Here is a 21,288-nt window from a genome sequence, read left to right as displayed (position 1 = left end):
TCATGAGCTGTCGGCACCTGCAGGGAGCAGCCAGCCAGGTCATGATGGCCATGTTGCCATGGGAAGCACCTGAACCTCTATGATGGAGTGATGCTGGTCCTACCATGAAGGAACCTCTGATTTGGGCTCTGGCTGCTCGCTCAGAAGACACTGTTGGTGCCACACCCACCTTCTGGGAGCCCACAAGTTTGGGCCCGGCCACCACCACTGCCTTTCGTTTGCACCATGCCTTCTCACATTTGGTCGTGTGTGTCCAAATCTTGCACTTTGTTATTCTTATCTGTGTCTCAGACTGTCAATGATCTTTTACAGAAATGTAACTTACTCTTTCATATTCATAGAGGGGTTCACCATGCCCAGTGCTCTTCATCGTCTGTGAGATCCTCATGTCCATTTGATGTCACTCCCTCCTCCTGAAGAACTTCCAGAACCTTCCTTGTAGTGCAGATTTGCTGTAAACATACTCTCGGCTTTTGTCTCTCTGGACAAGTCTCTATTTTACTTTCTCTTTTCACGGATATAGAATTCTAGGTTGGCAGTTTTCTACCCTCAGCCCTTTAAAGATGTGCCTGTTATTGTTAATGGCTAGACAGGAAGCCTGTGGGGAGTCACCCAAGTGCATGTGTGAGAGTAGGAGTGAAATACTCTGTTGTTGAGAGGGACTTGGTCCTGCTGGAGGGAAGAGACACCAGACAAGCCCATGTGGCCAGGAGCCTGGCTCTATAATGACAGCCAGGCTGCGTGGGGACATGCACTTGAGGCCGGCCCTCCCAGCATTACAGAGAAAGTGGGGGCTTTTAGGCCTCTTGCCTGACTTCTCCAATGTCAAATGTGTCCTTCTCATTGTCCTTGGGGAATGAGTGACCTTGAAAGAAAAGAGTCTTCCAGAGAAGTTACTTGGCAGCTATGAAGCCAGTTAAATGCTTCACTGGATGGCCCACAGGGAGTGTGTGGTTGGAGGAGGGTGGACCAGCATGTGTGAGTACTAGGGCTGTCCTGGTGCAGTTCCTTCACAGGAGACACACCCTGCCTGTTCCTCTCTCTGCTTACCCTAAATCCAGCCTCATGTAACCATGGGCTCTGGAGCTCAAAGACCTTGCTGTGTGTGTATGGCGCACCCGGTGCTTGAGTTAGCCCCTGCTAATCCCTGCACGGAGGTCTGGGCTGAGAGATCTGGGGGCAAAAGAGCCAAGACCCATGTGCCCTCTACCACTGTAATGTCCCAAATTTCTGCCCTGGCATTGCACTTGCTGTTCCTTCTGCCAGAAACAATCTTCCTTCCTGGTTTTGATGATCTGGTGTCAGCAGAGAGCTCGCAATAATGACAGGCAGGCTGCTTTGAATTGCCTGTGCTGCGGTGTTCTCATGTCTTCTGCTTCCCTTCTACCCACATATATCACTCTTGTGTTAAACATGGCTGACAGATAGGAATCTCTCCCTGCCTGTTGCTCAAAGCCCCTGAGTCTTCAGTAAAGGTCCTCTGTGGGCCTGATCTGCTGATCTGGCACATACTGATCTGCTTTCTGTCTCTTTAGCTTTGCCTTTTCTGGACACATATAGAAATGGACTGATACAGTGCATGGTCTCATATGTTGCTGCCTCTCACTTAGCCAGTGGTTTCTAGGTTCATCCATATTGTGTCCATCAGGAGTTCGTTCCTTTTTATTTTGGGGTGGTATTCTCTTGTTTTTCTGTCTGCCACCTGATGGGCATTTGGATTGTTCCTACTTTTCAGATACTAAGAATAATTCTGCTGTGCACATTTTTGTATAGGTTCTCATATGGACGTATCTTTAATTTCTCTTGGCTAATTCATTCCTAGGCGTGGAATTGCTGGGTCATGGAGTAACTCTGTGTTTAACATTTTAAGAAAGCGCCAGACTGTTTTCCACAGCAGCCACACAGTGTGCGTTTCCACCAGCCGTGCACGAGGGTGCTAGGGTGTTGTTTGTCTTTCCTGTTTAGCCATTCTGATAGGCGCAGTTTGCATTTCACCAATGGGTAACAGCACTGAGCGCCTTCTCCTCAGCCTGCCTCCTGGCCGGCTGTGATGCTCGCCCACCCTGATTTCCATTTGGAGGTGGTGTTTGTGAGGCAGGGTGGCCTGGGCTGGTGATGGGTTTGGGAGACCAGTGAGGGGCTGCCCACTGCCTGTGTCTCCACTCTTGGCCACTCAATGACCCTCAGCCCCAGTCCCCATGCCAGTTAGGGAACTCATATTGATCCTTCAAAACCCTACTTTGGTGACCTTTCCTGTAGTTTTCAGATGTTGTGTTCTCTTTCACCTTTCCTGAGCACATGGTCTTTACCCTGCTCCTTAGATAACCGGATGTGAGGCTCTGGATTTATAGGTATCTTTTGTTTTTTTTTTTTCTGTTTCACTGAGACCATCAATTCGATTTCAAGGAAGCCAAGGGGTGAGTCGTTTTTGTGTTACTCATATTTCGAATTGTGGGACGTACAGTCTGAGGCCTGTCATGACTTGTTGGGCACAGCAGCATTTGGTCCCGTCCACCTCCATTCCAGTCCCCATGCTAGGCTGAGCTCCGCCTCTAGATGTGCCCAGGCTGGTCCAGGGGCCCACAAATGGTCATGTATGAGCAGAAGAAAGGTATCCTGTCCAGCACCCCCCAGGGTCCTTCCCTTCCTTCCTATAGCAGTTTCCTGCTTGGCTCCCAGGCCCCAATACGCATTCTGACTCAGTCTCTGAGCTCATTCAAAGCTGTGGCCCCAGAGCCCAAGCAGTGTCCCTCTATGGACCCAGGACCATGGGTGTTTGTCTCATTTTGGTACTGAGTTGGGGAGTTGCAGAAACTCAGCACCCCATTTTATTATGAAATGGACTTTATTCTGAATGAACATGTTAATAGAAAAATCAGGGAATGAAAGAAAGGGCAAGTTGTTCACAATCCTTGCCCTCCGGTCTTAGTACCGCCTATCAGTACCTCCCACCCACCAAACACTCCTTGGAACACTAGTTTTTCTTCTAGTCTTTATTAAAAGTCTTTTGTTTTTTATCTGAAGAGTTGCCACATGTGTCTACGTCAGTTTCCACCTGAGAGATCTGTGGAAGCCTGTAGGACAGTGATGGCGAACCTTTTGAGCTCGGCGTGTCAGCATTTTGAAAAACCCTAACTTAACTCTGGTGCCGTGTCATATATAGAAGTTTTTTGATATTTGCAACCATAGTAAAACGAAAATGTATATTTTTGATATTTATTTTATATATTTAAATGCCATTTAACAAAGAAAAATCAAACCAAAAAAATGAGTTCGCGTGTCACCTCTGACACGCGTGTCATAGGTTCGCCATCACTGCTGTAGGAGATGGTGCGTGTGCAGATACAGAGATACCATGATATGCGTGTGGGCAGGCAGGGGCCAGTGCCACGATGTAGCGCGGCTTCTTCCTTCTCAGGGAGACTCACTTTCCCTCTTTAGACCTTCAGCTGATTGGGAGAGGCCCACCCAGACCACTGAGGGTCCTCTCCTTTATTTAGAGTCAGTTGGTCGTGGATACCTACAGAACACCTCCACACACACCCAGATTAGCCCTTATGGGGGTCACTGGGGCTGCGGCCTGGCCAGGGACACACAAACTGACCAACACATTGATACCAGTGAAGGTTGGCAAGACACCCAAAGGCCCAGACAACCCCCACCCCTCTGTGGCTTCTTGAGGACATCTGTGCCTTCATTGGCCCCATCAGAGTCTTGTGGTCACCCTTTTGCCACCTCCCTTTATTCTTCTTGAGACATTTCTCCAGGGGTGTCGGTGGGGCCGCCCTGGTCCCTCAGCCCCTGTGGGAAGATGAGGCCAGTGCACAGAAGGGGCCACTGAGGTCAGTGTTCACTTTCCACTACTCACAGATGCTCCATGAGGTTCTCCTGGGCCATGCTCTATGTCCCCCGAATTCCTACGGAAAGCCTGAGAGCCACATTCATTCTAGAAGTGGGGTCTCACCACCTTAGTTTTAGAATCATGTTTTGTCCACTTTTTCTTCCTCCTTGGCTTGCTTTTGCTTCACAGAGTATCTAGAGGATTTCAGCGTGGAGGCGCTGTGTTGCAGCTCCAGGCAGTCCAGGCCATGATTTTTCACCAGGAGGCTCTTCCCTGTGGGAGCCTGTGTGAGGGCTGGATGGGCTGTGTGACGTGGGGTGTGTTGTTTTTCCCCCAGTTTGCTACAGAGAGTCAGGCACTGGGTCTGCCCCCGTGACATCTGTACCTCCTCCTCCTCCTCCTCCTCCTCCTGGGCATTGATGGGACATGTCCCCCTCCCCCCTGCCAGGTGTGAAAGGCTTGGCCTGGTGCCAGCTGCATGTGCACAATCACTCAGACTGGCAGGGAGGAGGTAGGGTGCCTTGGCTCTCTCCTCCCACTTCTCCTGGTCACTCCATTGCATGCGCACAGCTGGGCCTACATGTTCCTGAGAAGTAAGGAGGGGGTTTTGCTCTGTGCACAACATCTGCAAGGTTGGAAATGGAACAGGATGTGGGGTGTGCATGGAGGAGCAGGAGGCCAGTGGAGCTGGATGGAACAGGCTCTTTAGGGACATGGCTGCTTCAGTGTTCAGGGACCCACTCCCCAGAGGTCCATCAAGCTAACAGACTGAAGATTGAAACTATCTGTAGGCTCCTTAGCTTGGGGACCTTGGCCAATTTCCCCTTTGTCCCTCAGCCTCTACAAGATAGGGACCTTGTTCGCCTAGAGCAGTGGTCGGCAAACTGCGGCTCGCAAGCCACACGCGGCTCTTTGGCCCCTTGAGGGTGGCTCTTCCACAAAATACCAATTTCTGCGCATGGACCATGAAGTTTCAATCGCACAGTATGTGTGCGCCCGCACGTGGTATTTTGTGGAAGAGCCACACTCAAGGGGCCAAAGAGCCGCAGTTTGCCGACCACTGGCCTAGAGCAAGCATGTCAAACTTGCGGCAGGCTGCGAATCTGACATGCTTGACCTAGAGGGTCTTGTGTAAATTAGCGTAGCTTTAGGAGAACCAGTGTACTCCCTGTGGCACAGGATGAGCTCACTCTTGGCTCCTGGTGCTCTTCCCCCTCAGACATGCATGTGGTTCAGCTGGCATAGGGTCACAGCATGAACGTACCTCCTGGGTGGGTGTTGGGCCCATCCCACAACCTCCCAGCCCAGGCTGGGGCTTGCTGCCAGACTGGCCCTGTAGCACCCTCTGGTGGCCACGGTCGCCCTGTGCACTCTGCAGCATTCACCACATTCCCTGGTGAGCTAGGCCCCACCTGAATGTATCTGGCCTCCAGGACTGTGTCTTCTGGAGCAAAATACTCACCTGTCCATTTTTGGGGTTCGTTTTCACATCTGTGTTCTCTGCGCTCTCAGGGGCACTGAGCTAACTCACTGGTCCTCTGCTGTCAAGGGGTCAATTCTGAGTTGTTAACCCCTGGCAGCTGGTAAGCACCCCCGCCTGGCCAGCCCCACTCCAAAACTCTTCAGTTGAATGAAGAAGGAGAGGTAGGGTTTTGTCCTTGGCGTTTCCCTGGGCTGTGGTGGGAACATGAGCTGCAATTTCTAGAACAAGGTCTGATAGGGCTGGTCACAGACCTTTGGCCGGTGTCTATGTGTGTAGAAACCATGTCTATTAGGATGTGCTCAAGATTGAGCCACAAGGTGCTTGTTGCTGTGTTATTGGTCCCAGGGATAGTTTGGAAATATCTTAAAAATATCTGTAGAATGGGGTTTATGAGTCTGGAGACATCGTACACCAAAGTTGAGCAGTTGAGACCTTAGGAGCCTGGGGGAAGGGGGCAGGTGAAGGTGGAGCATTGCTTTTCTGAGCCCCATGGAGAAGGAAGAGAAGAAGGTGCTTAGAAAGGGCCCTGGGTATCTGCCAGGCCAGCAAAAGGGGCTGCTTTGCTCCTAGAAGGCGTGCTTAGCCACAGCAGTAACTCTCCCCAGAATGGTTCCCTGGGAATGAAAACGATGAAGACACAGACAATGGAGCAGAGAGGGCCTGGGGTAGGAGGTGGGGGCAGGCTGGAGGGGGTCAATGGGGGAAAAAGAGAGGACATATGTAATACTTTCAACAATAAAGAATTTTTAAAAAAAATATTTAAAAATGATGAAGAAAACTGATGGTTCCTGGTAATCCTTCTGGCAAGAGCGGGCCTGGTCAGTGGTGTTTGGCTCCCATATCCACCTGTTTTCCTCTTTTTGCCTGAAGGAATATCCAGTGCTGTCCCCCACCATGTTGCTCCCACCTCCACTAGGGACTTGATTTGTCTCCAGAACTCTCACCTGCACCGCATACAGTGACCTGGGGGAGGGCAGTGGCTGACTTGGGACAGATTTCAAAGGGAGGAGGTGAAAGGCTTCTGGCCAGGACCCCACTAACTGCCGCAGGGGAGCCAGCACCCCCTGCAGGCCTCCGGCCTCAGAGGCACTCAGGGCACCTGAGGTGGGAGAAGCATGTTTATTGTTTATTGCTCGTTTTTCTGTCACACAAACGCTTGTCCCCATCCCCCATAACCTGGTGTCCGTGCTGCCATCAGACATATCCAAACCCACCCACTACATATACTCAGACCAACTGGTAGCTCTGAGACTGTCCAGAGGGCACATTCGTGGCTGCTGCATTTCAGGCCATGTCCTGGAACACATGCCTAGCTCCCTGGCACAGAGGCAGCTGCGCATTCCTGGGCCATTTGTGCCCAGCTGGATGGTTCCCAGAGATTGGTAATTATTAACCAGCAACAAACCATTAACCAGAGGATGCCATAGCAGTGGTGCCGCTCCCAGCACACTTTCCTCCCACCCCCCAGCTATCCTGAGGACACTGGCCACAAGCACCTCTGTGTGTGTCTTCCCCTGTTCACTAGCCAGGACCAGGCTCTCCTGAGCATTATTTCAAGCCCTGTCACCCACTGTCCTGCACAGACTGGCCTCTGGGCTCAGTGCTGGGCCCTCTCCTACTCCAGGACAAATTTTGGAAGTGGGCATGTGTGCCTAGTGAAAAAGGCCCACACAGGGTGAAAGGGTTACAGTGAAGTGCCCGGGGGAAGCACGGTAGCTGCTCCCTGCTCAAGCTTGGGTAGGGCATCTGCAGCGTGGTTAGTGGGCCTCTGCACATGGCCTGGTCCCATCGTCAGCTCTCTGCTGGCTACAGGGAGCATTCTGAAGCTGTGATGAGTGGTTTCCTACTCCCGTGTCCTTGGGCAGATGTCTGCCCTGTCTTGATCCAGTGTGGGCTGTGCCTGTCATGGCTGTGGCTGCATAGTTGCGGAGTTCTGTTTCCCACCTGCCTACATGAGTGGGGTCGAGTCTGCCTCACGGCTGCACGAGCTGGGGGGTGGGGTAGGTAGGGTGGGAGCTACCCAGGGCCACCAGCACCTTAGAACTCAGGCCGGATTCCTCTCCCCTCCTTTCAGGGGTGACAGTTCAATGGGGACTGACACCCTCTGTGGCCACTGCCCCCTGAGCAGATATGGGCAAGGAAGGAGGAGCCACCCACGTCCGGCCCAGTTTCCCCGGAAACTGCTTTTTATTTTGCTGACTGGTGTACAGGCTTCCTGCCATGTTCTGGGCAGCTGCATGCTAGGTGTGCACCCGGCTGTGGTTGCATCTCCCTGGTGACCCTCAGAAGCCTTGTTCACAGCCACAGGCCAGTGGACAGACACTCAGGTGGAGTTTGTATCCCCATGGAGGAGGTCACTAAGCAGAGCAAGGGTCAAAGCATCTTGGCTGCCCAGCGAGCCCTGCTGGCTGTTGACATCATTTTGTCTCATTTTCTCCCCCCCCCCCTTTTTTTTGTTAATCCTCACCTGAGGATATTTTTTCCATTGATACTTAGAGAGAGTGGAAGGGAAGGGGAGAGAGAGAGGTAGAAACATCGATGTGAGGCACATTAATTGATTGCCTCCCGCACGTGCCTTGACTGGGGCTGGGGATTGAGTCTGCAATCAAGATATGTGCCCTTGACCAGAATAGAACCCGTGGCCCTACAGTCTGTGGGCCAATGCTCTAACCACTGAGCAACCAGCTAGGCCTCATTTTACCTTTGAGGATGTCTTTGGCCAGATCTGCCCTTTTTGATGGGTGAGGAAACGAAATCATGGCCCAGATCTGGGTTCAGTCCCTGCCTCCACATGTATGTTACCCGCTCTGTACTTCTCAGACTGTGATGCCATCACCCTTCCCTCTTACATGGGACCAGAGGACCCTGGCATTACTGGGGACAGGTGATGGGGACCGGCCTAGGGTCCTGTCACTGCCAAAAAGCAGAGGTGTTTAAAGCAGAGGTGGACAGTTGGGGTCCAACGGCTGATCTGTGCCCCGATCCCCTCCATGCTCTGGACTCTCAGTGATGCCCTTGTCTCCGTGCAGCACATCGCCATCCCGCAGCCGGACTGCCCCTCGGAGGCTCGGATCTTCTCCTTCTACCTCTCCAACATTGGCCGTGACAGCCCCCAGGGCAGTTTCGACTGCATCCAGCAGTACTTATCCAGGTGAGGCCAAGAGGGACAGCCCTGCCTCTCCAGCCTCCCCCCTGGGCCCCACCCTCCTGTGCAGGGTGTTTGCCCACCGCTTTTGGCCCAGTGCCTCCTTCTCCCAGTGCCCCCATACCTTGATTGAGCCCCTCTGGCTGCTTTCATTGTGTCCAGGGTGTAGGTACTTGCATTGTGTCTCTGGCCCAGGGGCCTTGGACCCCTTGTTTCTTCTGGGTAAAGATGTGCCCTGTGGAAACCATATGTCTACATCAGTGCTGAGCCCTGTTTCCTGGTGGGGGCTGGGGGACTTGGGCCCAAGACCATATCTCCGTCTCCCAGGTGTTCATCTTAGCTCCTGGCCCCTTGTCTTACAGCCATGGGGATATACACCTGGACTGCTTGGGTAGCATCCAGGACAAAATCACAGTGTGTGCCACCGATGACTCCTACCAGAAGGCACGGCAGAGCATGGCACAAGCCGAGGAGGAGACACGGAGTCGGAGTACCATCGTCATCAAGCCCGGAGGCCGCTACCTGGGTGAGGATGGGAGCCAGGGGCTTCAACTGTGGGGGCTCCACTTGGGCGGGAGCAGATTATGCCTGACAGGCAGCTGTTGGGGGAGTAGGAGGCATTCAGAGCCTGTCCAGGCCAGGAGCAGGAATGATGGGTAGCAGAGGTGTGGTCCAGCCCCTGAGCAGGACCAGCCAGGCCCATGTCTGGTCAGGAAGAAGGTCCTGCCAATCAGTGGGGGTTATGCCATCTGCTGCCTCCCAAACCCCCAGGTGGACTTAGACCTAAAATGAAGAATTTGAATCCTTGGCCTCTCTCCAGGCCACAGTCTCAGGGACCTTTACTGGTCAGAAACACAGACATGCTTCATGAACACAGGGTTGCCATATTTCCTCTGGCCACCACCCTTGTTCTCACATGCCCAGCTGACTCCTCACCAAGTCTGATATGCCTAGCATGATACAGACCACCAGATGTACCCCACAGTGGCCGGCTACTGTGCTGGGGCCAGCGAGTGGCTGTCGGATTGAGACCTGGAAGGAAAAGCATTGATCCTTGCTTGCCTGGAAGGCTCCAGCAACTCAGCATTTGTTCGGAAATAATTTTGGTGAAAACATTAAAAATGTGATTAAAAGTACAGTTTATTCAGAAAGCTCATCATCCTGTTGCAGCCTTCTCACCTCCTAGACCCAGACGGAGTTGAAATGTTATCAGAAGTTATTCCCAGGGAAACGGGCATTAGGCAGAAGAGGCATGAACCAGCTTACAGCAGATGAGGACCTCAATGGCGTTTTTCTTTTTTAAGAAATGGTGGGAGGTTTCAAATACCCCCAAAGAAAGCCTAGTTTCCTTTGCTTGGCAGTGGGGTTGGCTCTGAATGAAATTCCAGATGTCTGTGCAGGAGTTCGTCCTGCTGGTCAGTGTTTAGCCCCAGTGGACATGGCTGCCCACCACTGGGGTCAGAATCCAAAAAAAGCTTCACCTACTTGCTTTCACCTCAAGATGCAAACATAGACATTCATAGACATCTTAGTGAATTTCTGGGTCTTCCAGCCAAAAACTTGGCCAAGATTTGTCTTATTGGACCATTTTGTATACGATGAGAATTTTTGCAACAGTTTATATTTTAGTGGAAACACTCATCTCACCTCTTAAGATGCTGTCCGGCTGTACTTGGTCTCTCCCCATCTCATGTCAGCCTGTCAGCTGGATCCTCTAGGGACAGAGTCAGGCCCTATTGGAAAGCCTAAAGATGCACTGACGCCCTATGGAAGGCCTGCAGATGCACAAAGCGCTTCTTCCTTTCTTAAACTGACAAATCAGATTAGAGGGATAAAAGCAAAAAGAAGTCATCATGGAGAGGTTTTTGGCCCAAGGATTTAGGGCATGTGCTGACCTCACTCAGCCATCCACATTCCCTTGGTGTCAGGTGTAGCATCCAGAACAGAATTAACGACTTCCTCCCTCGAGAGCAGTGCCTACTGGCTCAATGGAGGGGAAGCCATGCTGGACCCCATTGTCTCTATCAGGAGAATGTCAGAGCGGCCTGCTGCCCCCAGGACTCTAGGCACAACCATGTCTGCCTGAAGAGCAAGCACTTGGAGCCACAGCTGGGGAGCTGCTAACACCCTGGGTTCTCCAGAGCAGCTGCCCAAGCAGCCCTGACATCTATGTTCCCTACTTTTCCATAAAAGAGAATGGCGAATCCCATGGGACCAGCACAGGGCTCCGAAGCAGTCTCAGGGGACGCCTGCCTTGGCAGGTCAGGGATCCCCCTCCATTTAACATCAAAAGGACTCATAGACCAGCTCCTTCTCCCTGTGGTGGTCAGCGTTTTTGGTCCCCAGGATTTAGATCGCCCCGATGAAGTCAATTATGGCTCTAAACATGCCTGTACTTCCTTGCTGCTCCCGTTACTGAGCTTGCAAGTTCCCAGTGAGCTGTGTGTGGTCAGCAGGTGGCGCTCTCAGCCCCCCTGGATCTCCAAATAGCAGGCTGGGCTGGACACGCTGGCTTGGCAGAAGTGTGATGCTGTTGGCCATTGCTTTCCACACTCAGGAACTCGGCATCAGCCCCAGGCAGTGGGACACCATGGCCACCCTCTCACCCCCTCCAATTCTTAACTTATCTATCACCCTGGTTCTTGTTGCAGGCAAGAAGGTTCAGTTTAGGAAACCAGCCCCAGGGGCGACGGAGACTGTGCCCTCCCGGAAGCGGGCAACCCCCATCAACCTGGCAAATGCCATCAAGAAAAGTGGTGTTAGCGGGGGCGGTGGGGTATCTCAGAGGCCTTTCCGTGACCGGGTGCTACATCTTCTGGCCCTGAGGCCCTACCGGAAGGCTGAACTGTTGCTGCGGCTACAGAAGGATGGCCTGGCGCAGGCAGACAAGGACACGCTGGACAGCCTCCTCCAACAGGTGCATGCTTACCCAGGGCTGGCTGGGGTGGGGTGGGGTGGGATGGGATTCAGCCAGCCTATGAGCAGCCTCTACAGACAGTCTGGACACACACCCTGTTCCTTAACACCTGTTAACACATAGGCAGCGGGCACTGCACAGGAGATCCAAGACTTCAGTTGCACAAGCTTTTTAGAATTGAGTGAAATCAGGGAAAGCACACGTTAGTGAGAGCCCCTCACCAGCTATGATCCCAGGCAGGAGGCTTCACTTCTGTACCTCTAGATTCCATCTGTGGCTGGGGCATGGCTGCAGCACCTCTTATAGTGCCTAGGGCTTACAGGAGGATGCTCTGCCTGTAGGAACATGGTGCTGGCAGGTAAGCCTACTACTAAGAAACAGCCTGAGCTTTGGAGCAAGTGAGGTGAGCGCAGTCACCTTCCTGAGGCCCTGCCCTGGTTCCCAGGATTCCAGGAGGTAGCCTGAGGACCTCTAGGAAGCGAGTGGCTTGCTCTGGCTTCACCACATCAGCCAGGCCCTGCTGATGCCACTTCATTGCTGTGAGGACAGTCATGCCAGCACCCGAGGAGGAGGTGTGGTCGAGCCTCTCAAGTCCCCTCTTCCAGCTCACCTGTTCTTCCTACTTTCCGCCTCCGGCGCTCTGGGCACTTGGCCCGTGCCTCTTGTGGCAGAGAGCTCATGCCGAGATGGTAGCTGTATCTGAGGACGAGTTTTCATGTTTGCCGAGTTCAGCGGGTCTCTAGGTGTTCATTTTCCCCTTCCTCAGTGCAACCCGAGGCTCTTGTGAGCCATGCAGCATGTTCGGTAGGAGAATGTCAGCACCCATGCTCCACCTGGGGTCCCTCATTACCCCTAGCCCCAGAGAGTTCACGGTAAAGGGTAGGAGTGGGGAAAAGAGGCCTCTGCAATCTTCCCCTGTGGGAAAGTTGGAGCTTCATTTCATGCATGGTTGTAGATCTGGGTTGGGCCCAGGCCCGCCCGTTATCTCTGAGGGCACCCCTTATCTTCGTTTAGGAAGACATCTCCTGTGTTCCAGGGGCCTTGGTAATTGTTGACACTTCACATCACCAGTATATCAGGGGCTCCCATGTCACTTACTTGGCACCCATGTGTGGATTTGGCCTCCTGAGGCACCATCCCCAGCTCATAGTTTGTGCTGACAAGGACCAAGCAGTGCTTTTTCTCCACGAGAGTTCGGGAGTTGGCTCAGGGGCTTGCCAAAGCTCCAGGAAGCTGCAGAACCAGAATCAACCTTCCCAGGGGGCTCAGTTCCTTAGAAAGTCAAACGTGTCAGTCTTGTCCTCACAAATTAAAGGGAAGCACATGGAAGGCCCTTCCCCTGAGCGTGGTGCCCCTAGAGCCTTTCTCTGTAGCACAGGGAGACCAAGGTAGGGCTGAGTTTGATGGAGCTGTCAGGTGTGTCAGGTGGGACCCCCGCCCTGGATGTGCCTGCAGCCCTCACTGCTGTCAGGCTAGACCCTCAGCCTCTGGTGTGGCGTTCTTAAGAATGCCCTCACTCCCGCTCTCCCCTCTTGCCTTGCTTATGCCTGAAATGAGGAAGAAACGAGAGACCCTCAAACCCAGAATGTGAAACTTAGCTAACTGAGCACACAGATACACCTGAGGTTTACCCTCAGAGAGGCCCTTAGACACGGCAGGACGCCAAACTCCATTCTCTGGAGAGGTCTGGGGGTGCTTATATGGACCGGCCTGGAGCAACTGCTCTGTTTCTTATCCCCGGACGCTCTCGTTGCTCCAGGCCCTTCTGGAACTAGAGAGGCACCGTTATGGGCTATGGCTCCTCCACTCAGCTTGGGTTGTCGGCAGCCTCCTGGAGGTAGCCCAGCCAGCATCTACAGGCAGAGCGTCCTCCTTGTGCCTGCTCTGATTTCTCCTGAACGGCCCCATCTGCCTTGTGCTTCTGTGTTCACTGCCCAGGTAGTTCTCCCCAGTGATTGTGGGGGGCAGCAGGGCCCTGTCAACTTGGGGAAGGGGAAGGTCTTCAGCAATCCTGTGGGCTGCACCTTGCCTAGGCTGGTCAGCCTCCCCACATGACCAGGTATCCCGTGAGCAGCACTGACAAAATGGCGTTCCTCAAAGGAACCTCTCTTCCTTCTGTGGAAACATTTAAGGCATCAGTCTCCAGGGCTGGCTGGGCTTCAGAGAAACCCATAGGCTCGTCCTTGTGGGTGGGAGTGTTGACAGGTTGGACATGCTCTAGGCCAGTGATGGCAAACCTTTTGAGCTCGGTGTGTCAGCATTTTGAAAAACCCTAACTTAACTCTGGTGCCGTGTCACATATAGAAATTTCTTGATATTTGCAACCATAGTAAAACAAAGACTTATATTTTTGATATTTATTTTATATATTTAATTGCCATTTAACAAAGAAAAATCAACCAAAAAAATGAGTTCGCGTGTCATAGGTTCGCCATCACTGGTCTAGAGCGTATTTGAGCAATATATATTAAAAGCCATAAAAGGCGTTCAGAGCCTTTGACCCATTAATCCCGCTTCTGGGAAGTTGGCGAAAGAAAGAACCGTTGCCTGCATGGAAACGCCTGCACACAGTGATGTCTGTTTATGCTACAGAGAAACGGGAAATACATCCGCATCCAACAAAGGAGATGTTTGCGTAAATCATAGCGTGGCCATTCGGTGGAATAGTACTCAACTGTTAAAAGTACGCCTTGTGGCCCTGGCTGGTGCAGTTTGGTTGGTTGGAGCGTTGTCCCATACATCGAAAGGCTGCAGGTTCAGTTCCCGATCAGGGCACATACTTGGGTTGCAGGTTCGATCCCTGGTTGGGGTATGTACATGAGGCAGTCAATCAGTGTTTCTCCCTGTCCCTCCCTCCCTTCTCTCCAAAAAATAAAATATATCCTCTAGTGAGGATTTTAAAAAAATCCTTACCAGATAATTTCAATGTCTGAGTAATCTTAGTGTTGGCACCAGATGATGGTCTTAAAAAAAATGCTCCTTGTGGAAATCACTATGACATGAAGTCCTCTTAGAACCCAGTAATAGGGAGAAAGCAACACACAGCTACACATGCATGTGTAGGAGACCAGGGCGCCCTTCAAAACTTCAAGCACCCTTAAGGCAGATGTTCAAAAACCCATCTTCAGAAACCATCTTAGAAACCAACTCAGCTTTCATTAACCAATGGGAGCAGAGCTAGCTGGTGCATGGGAGGTGGGCTCAATCTAGCCCCTAGAGGCGCCTCTTGCCCGGCACCCCAGCCTCTGCTACTCTGTCTCAGGAGCTGCAAATCCTAGAGGGGTGTCTTCATCCATTCAGGCTGCTATTGCAGTCCCATGGAGTGGGCAGCTCAAACAACAGACATTTACTTCTCACAGTTCTGGAGACTGGACTTGCAAGATCAAGGCGCTGGCAGATTAGGTAGCTTTGAAGGACCCTGTGGTGATGCATCTTCACACTGTCTTTACATGGCAGAAGGGGCAAGGGAACCTCTTTTATAAGGAGACTAATCCCAATCATGAGGGCTCCGCTGTCATGATCTAAACACCTCCCAAAGGCCTCACCTCCAAATACTATCACATACCATAACATGAATTTTGGGGACACACACATTCAATCCATAGCAGAGGGAAGCTGATGATGGGGTTTATAAATGGTAGCCCCCCCCCCGCCCCTTTTTAGAGCCAATCTGGCCCCTAGCAGCTGTAAGAAGTATGCATCTGGACTTAGTGCAGAGGAGCTGGGGGTGGGGTGCTGTCCTCTTCCCTTCCAGGACTGTGTCTGCCTCCATGCTCCCTTCCCTCCGGCTTCCCACAAAGTGACGCTGGCTCTGTGTTGCAGGTGGCCAATGTGAATACCAAGGATGGTACTTGCACACTGAAGGACTGTGTGTACAAGGATGTGCAAAAGGACTGGCCTGGCTACTCAGAAGGGGACCAGCAGCTGCTAAAGCGCATGCTTGTCAGGTAAGGCCACCTCTTCTGGGCCTGGGGTAGATCTCAGGGTGCTGGGTTGGCATTGTCTAGTTCCAAAGGCTTCAGCGCTGAGAGCTGGGTAGAAAGGCCCGTGGGAACTCTGGCCATCCTCCCCATGCCTGGACAGCCCACCTTGGCCTCCTGCTGGGGGAAAGGCCAGCCCCCACTGTGTGGGCTGGGGAGCATACATCATTCTCCAAGGGCTTCTGCTTAGGAGGCTGTGCCTTCTTAGAACCATTTAAGAATGTGAAGCAGACGAAACAAAGCTCCCGCAGATGTGACTAAACAGGTTAAGTGCACCCTCTAGGGTTAGGGACCAGAGGTCAGGAGTGGCCTAGGGACTCTGGGAGGAGTGGGTAAGCGGCCTGGTCAGCCACTGATTGATTCCTTCTCTACTGATGCTGGATGAGCACTAATTAGTGCTTAAGTGATTTCTCAGGGACCTCGAGCTCTTTATGGAGGTTTTGTTTTGTTTTTCTCTCTTTTAAGTTCAGCTCTTTAAAGCAGTAGTAACTGCATCTGGAAAGCAAAGCTGAGTTGGGGCCACTCTAGGTGAACCCCAAGTTCCTCCTGAGCCCTGCAGGGCACTCATCCCCGAGCCACTAGGCCCGAGGTCCCTGCTCTGGCTGTCCGAGGTTTCTGGGTGCTAGGGAGCTGAAAGGAGACAGTCTCTGTAGAAGAGACACCCTCCCCCATGTCCCCTCTCTGGCGATCTGTTGCCCCAGCTAAACATGTTAGGTTGGCACTGTCCCCTCCTGCAGGTGTTTTCATTCATCACATAATTTTTGGTAATAAAGGTCCAGTGTTGAAATGGCTGATTACGCCTACCCAGGTACTTTGAGGTGGCAAGGGGCACTTGAGGGGCACAGTGAGGCTTCTGTCCGTCCTTCTTTTAGAGCCTCTCACCAGATGCCTAAGTTCCCAGACCCCAGGGCCTTGTCCTCACTGAATTTCCAGGAAGGGGCATGGCTGAGAGTTAGTAGCCCATGTGCGTGTTTCCATACAAGTGTGTGTGCACGTGTGTGTGTATGGTCAGTAGGAAACAGCACGCAGAGGTTCCCCACCCAGCCCTGTGCACACATCCACATGGACAGCCTTGCAGGTGATCTGGGGCAGGGGGGCAACGTGGCCCCCCAGGGTCTGAAAACTTACCTTGTCCTTCCTGTTCGTGTGTGGTTGGGAAAAGGTCTCACTATTCTTCCTCCTGCTTCCTCTCATTCTGCCCCTGGGGCACGGTGCTCCTAGACTCTTCCCATTGTCTTCCCTATTATCTTTTCCCTTTTTTTTTTCTTTTAGGAGGTTTCTTTGGCTTCTCCCAACCTGTCCTTTTGGCCATCATTTCTAGTTCCCAAGAGTCCTTCTTATTCTCTTTTTGTAGCATCATGTTCTTTTATTTATTTTTTTAAATAAATATGTTTTTATTGATTTCAGAGAAAGGAAAAAAGAGGGAAGAGAGAGAGAGAGAAACATCGATTGGCTGCCTCTTGCACACCCTCTAATGGGATTTGAGCCCACAACTTGGACACGTGCCCTGACCGGGAACTGAACAGGCAACCTCCTGGTGCATGGGACAATGCTCAACCAACTGAGCCACACCAGCCGGGTGTATCATGTTCTTATCCATGGGAGTGATGCCATTTTTTATTTACTCTTAAGGATATCTTTCTTTCTTTTTTTAAAATATATTTTATTGATTTTTTACAGAGAGGAAGGGAGAGGGATAGAGAGTTAGAAACATCAATAAGAGAGAAACATCTATCAGCCGCCTCCTGCACACTCCCCATTGGGGATGTGCCCACAACCAAGGTACATGCCCTCAACCGGAATCGAACCTGGGACCTTTGAGTCCACAGGCCGACGCTCTATCCACTGAGCAAAACCGGCCAGGGCTCTTAAGGATATTTAAAAAAAATAATAACTTTATTGAGATACAGTTCACTTAACACAAGTCACCCTTTTAAAGAATACAACCTGCCCTAGCTGGTTTGGCTCAGTGGAAAGAGCGTCAGCCTGGGGACTGATGGGTCCCCGGTTTGATCCCGGTCAAGGGCATGTACCTTGATTGCAGGCTCAATCTCTGGCTCTGATCGGGGTGTGTGCAAAGGCAATCAACTGATATGTCTCTCTCACATCGATGTTTCTCCCTTCCATTCTCACTAAAAATCAATGGAAAATATCCTCGGGTGAGGATTAACAACAAAAAGTGTACAACTTACTGGTATTTAGTGCATTCGCAATGTTGTGCAGCCATGATCTCTAATTCCAGAACATTTCTATCACCCCAAAGGAGACTCCTCATTAGTAGTCACTCCCTCATTGCCCCTCCCTAACACCTGGCAATTCGTTTTCTCTTTCTATGGATTCGTTTGTTCTGGACATTTCATATAAATGGGATCATACACCATGTGGCCTTTTGTGTCTGGCTTCTTTACTCATAATGCTTTTAAGGTTCATCCAGGTTGTAGCATATGTCAGTGCTTCATTCCTTTTTATGGCCAAATAATACTCTGTTAGACACGTTTTGTTTGTTTATTCATCTTTCAATGGACACCTGGGTTTTTTCCACCTCTTGGTGTAATTGTGCTGCCATGAACATTTGTGTCCAAGGATTTGCGTAGACATGGATTTTCAGTTCTCTTTAAACATATACCAAGGAGTGGAAGTGCTGAGCCACATGGTAATTCTGTGATTAACTTTTGAAAAACCACTATACTCTTTCTCAGTGACTGCACCATTTTACATTCCGACCAGCAGTGTACAGAAGTTCCAGTTTTCTACATCCTCATCAACACTTACTTTCCGATGTTGTTGTTTTAGTCTAACTATCCTAGTGGGTGTGAAGTTGTATCTCATGTGACTTTGATTTGCATTTCCCTGATGAAGAACGGTGTTGAGCACCTTCTCATGTGCCTATTGGCCATTTGTATGTCTTCTTTGGAGAGATGTCGATACAAGTCCTTTGTCTTTCTGAAGATACTAAGTCTGGTGTTTTATTTTTTTTAATTAAATCTTTATTGTTGAAAGTATTACATAGGTCCCCCTTCCCCGGCCCCCAATGGGCTTTTCTAGCCCGCCCCAGGCTCTGATCCATTCTTAGTCTTCTTTTCTGAAATCTCTTCCCCTGTCCTTTTTAAAAATAGGTGTTCTCCACCTCTTCTTTGATTATCTCATTTATTTTTATGTTTTTAATATCACCTCTACATAACTTTTATATCTATATCCCTAGCCTTGACTTTCTTTCTAAGTCTACACTTTCACCTTCCCATCTTGCTTGTAGCCAGCCATGGTCATTATGGACAATTTCAATGCAGCTCCTGCTGCCAAGTCTGGTGTTTTTGTTGTTGAGTTAAAGTTTTCATCCCGTAACAGTCCTTCCTTTCGAATGAATTTTTCTGTCTATTTTGGAGCCTGACATTTGTTGCCTAAAAGCCCCACATTCCTCGGGACTTTCCTCTGGGCGGCTCTGACTCCTCTGGAGGCTTCTGTTTCCTCCTCTCCCAGGGCCACACGTCCGTCCCTCCTGTCGTCCAGGTGTGGCCCAAGAGCTTCCCAACGCCCGGAGAAGGCCCCAGCTCCTTCTCTCCTGGACATGCTGTGGGCTCTGCAGCAGACCAGGTCCCAGAGCGGGCCTGCGCAGGAACAGCCGGGTGGGAGCGCCTCCTCTGGGGTCCCTGAGGCTACAACCCCTCGGCCGCAGGATCCTGTGGCCTGGGACTTGGTTTTCTTGGATCCTATATTTCTGCTTTAGTATTAATATTGTTATTCTCTTGTTCCCTTTCCTCTTCATGACTTTTTAGTGGGGAACTTGAAAGAGAGTGCAAGAAATGCCTGTCCTTGGTTTTTGATCTTTAACCAGAGCTCTGGTGGCTTCCCTGTGGCTGGACAGCAAGCCTGCCCCTCCTTAACCACAGGGATCGTGTTGCCTAGTGAGCGCCTGCATGTTTTGGGCACCTTTCCTGTGGCTCTCCTTGCATTTTGGGCCTCAGGCAGGGGATAGCAGCAGTGGTTTGGAGTGTGGCCATTGGTCAGGGAGTCAGGTTTGCTTGTAACTGGTTGGAGCAGCACAGACGTGGTCCTTGAACCCCTGGACCTCAGTCTCCCTGCAGGGCTGGAGGAGGGCCCTCAGCACCACACACAGCACCAGGGTCACCATCAAGCTTTGGGGTGTCTGTCTCTTTTATCCCTGGCTGCATTGTTTTGCTCAGGTCCAGGTTGGCCAGTAGCCACCCCTGTCATCCATAAGGAGGTGCTGTGGCCTGTGCTCCCAGGTGCTGAATCCAGGAGGCCTTCCTGTCTCAGACCAGGGCGTCGCAGTTCTCTTCTGTATTCTCTAAAGTTCTGCAGTGAGCGTCATTATTAGGGTAAACAGTTGAGTGGCCAGCACCCCAGTATCCCAGCTTCCATGGGTAAACAGTACAGACCTGGAGAGTTTGGTCAGTTTTATATGGTAACAGGAGTCTAGATGAGTGGGTGATCAATTGATCCTTCTCTGGGCACAGGACACCCAGTGGGGCAGTCCTCTGGGCAGTGAGGCCACAACCGATGGGCAGCTATGGATAAAACTAGGATGGGATGTACTCCGGCAGCTCTGCCCACCAGGCCTGACGTACCTGTTACGCTCACCCTCCTCTGGTTCAGGGCAGCAGCCCTTCCCCATATCACTCGGCAAAGGTGGAAGTGTGGTGTCAGTGCAGAGACAGGTGGGCCTGGGTGTGCCCCGTGGGTACTGCTGCAAGCCACCACCCTCCCTGATTCTCCTTCGCAGAAAGCTGTGCCAGCCACAGAGTGCAGGTGGCCTCCCTGGAGACCCTGCTGCCGCCAGCCCTCCGAGAGAGCACGGGAGCTCAGTCTCACCCCCCCAGGTAGGAGCAGTGGGCGTGGGTATGACAGCATGGAGATACTGATGCTTGTGGAGGAGGGAGCGTGGGTCTCAGCCAGAGCCCGTGGGCCTGACCCAGTCTTGGTGTTTGGGGAGCCTGTTGAGCTCTTGGCTCAAGGCTGGGACGTTTTCTTCAACGAATGAGCAGCTGTCTGGCTTCCCCAGGCGGGAGGCCTGGGCCCGGGACCTGGGTGTGCTTTCCTTGGACACCTTCCAGTAGGGTGGCCAAGGGAGGACGAGCACTGGACTGCCCTGAGCCTCGTGTTCTGTTGCCTCTCAGGCCTGTCATGAGTAAAATCCTGTGTGCTGGCTGCAGGACGGAATGGCACCCAGTGGGGGCCCTGTGAGCAGTGGCTGCTGCCATCTTAGCCAGTAGCCAGTGGTCAGGAAGGGCGGCAGGGGCTGGATGGGGGCAGCGCTCACCTGGCTCTGACTGGGGTTCTTTGGCTGTACCCCTTTCATCATGGCTTGAGCTTTTTGGTAAAAATTATCCCCACCCACCTTTGTGCTCTGACTTGTGAGTCCCACATTCGGGCCCTCTCCTCCCCTCCTCCTCTCTCTCCTCTTCACCCGCCTCCTCTTCCCTCTCTCCCTCATCTCCTCCTCCTCCTGGAGCACTCAACACACATGGAAAAGCCAGGTCCACGCGCACCCCAGCTGTGAGGCCTCGTTTCACTCATGACTACCCCCTGCCCTAGGCCTGCCATCTGCAGTCTCTCTTTAGCTGTTTCCCTGGGTCAGGGCCACCTGGTCCAGTGCTGGCTCCCCTTCTGTGCTCTGGCCTTGCCTCACATACCTCAGTCTAATCATCTGTGAAATGGGGATGAGACCTGGACCATGTGTCAATGGGCTGCCATGAGATCGAAGTAGTCAGGGGTTTGGGGTGATGGGTCTCAGCCAGTGGGGCTGCCCTGTGTCCCTCAGATTTGGCTTGTCACCATTCCTGTCATCTGGGGAAGAGGCTGAACACAGCGACATTTTAGTCCAGTCTCTGGAGGTGGTTGGGCCAGTGCTCTGGTGACCTAGCTGCCCTTCCTTCCTCTGCATGTGTCCTTGGGGTGGGCACC

General features: G+C 52.0%; 1 protein-coding gene across 1 annotated transcript in view; it reads left to right on the top strand.

The window, feature by feature from the left end:
* Positions 1–21,288, top strand: part of LOC102434115 — a 69,119-nt gene that overhangs the window by 33,378 nt on the left and 14,453 nt on the right. Inside the window, 5 exon segments of the mRNA XM_023763988.1 lie at positions 8,354–8,475; positions 8,832–8,995; positions 11,121–11,386; positions 15,209–15,333; positions 20,108–20,204. Coding sequence (XP_023619756.1) covers positions 8,354–8,475; positions 8,832–8,995; positions 11,121–11,386; positions 15,209–15,333; positions 20,108–20,204 — 774 coding nt within the window.

The sequence above is a fragment of the Myotis lucifugus genome, unplaced genomic scaffold (genome assembly GCF_000147115.1).
Source record: "Myotis lucifugus unplaced genomic scaffold, Myoluc2.0 scaffold_311, whole genome shotgun sequence".
In the NCBI taxonomy this organism is placed as follows: Eukaryota; Metazoa; Chordata; class Mammalia; order Chiroptera; family Vespertilionidae; genus Myotis; species Myotis lucifugus.
The sequence above is the reverse complement of the archived record's forward strand: the minus strand, read 5'-3'. Positions and strand labels throughout refer to the sequence as shown.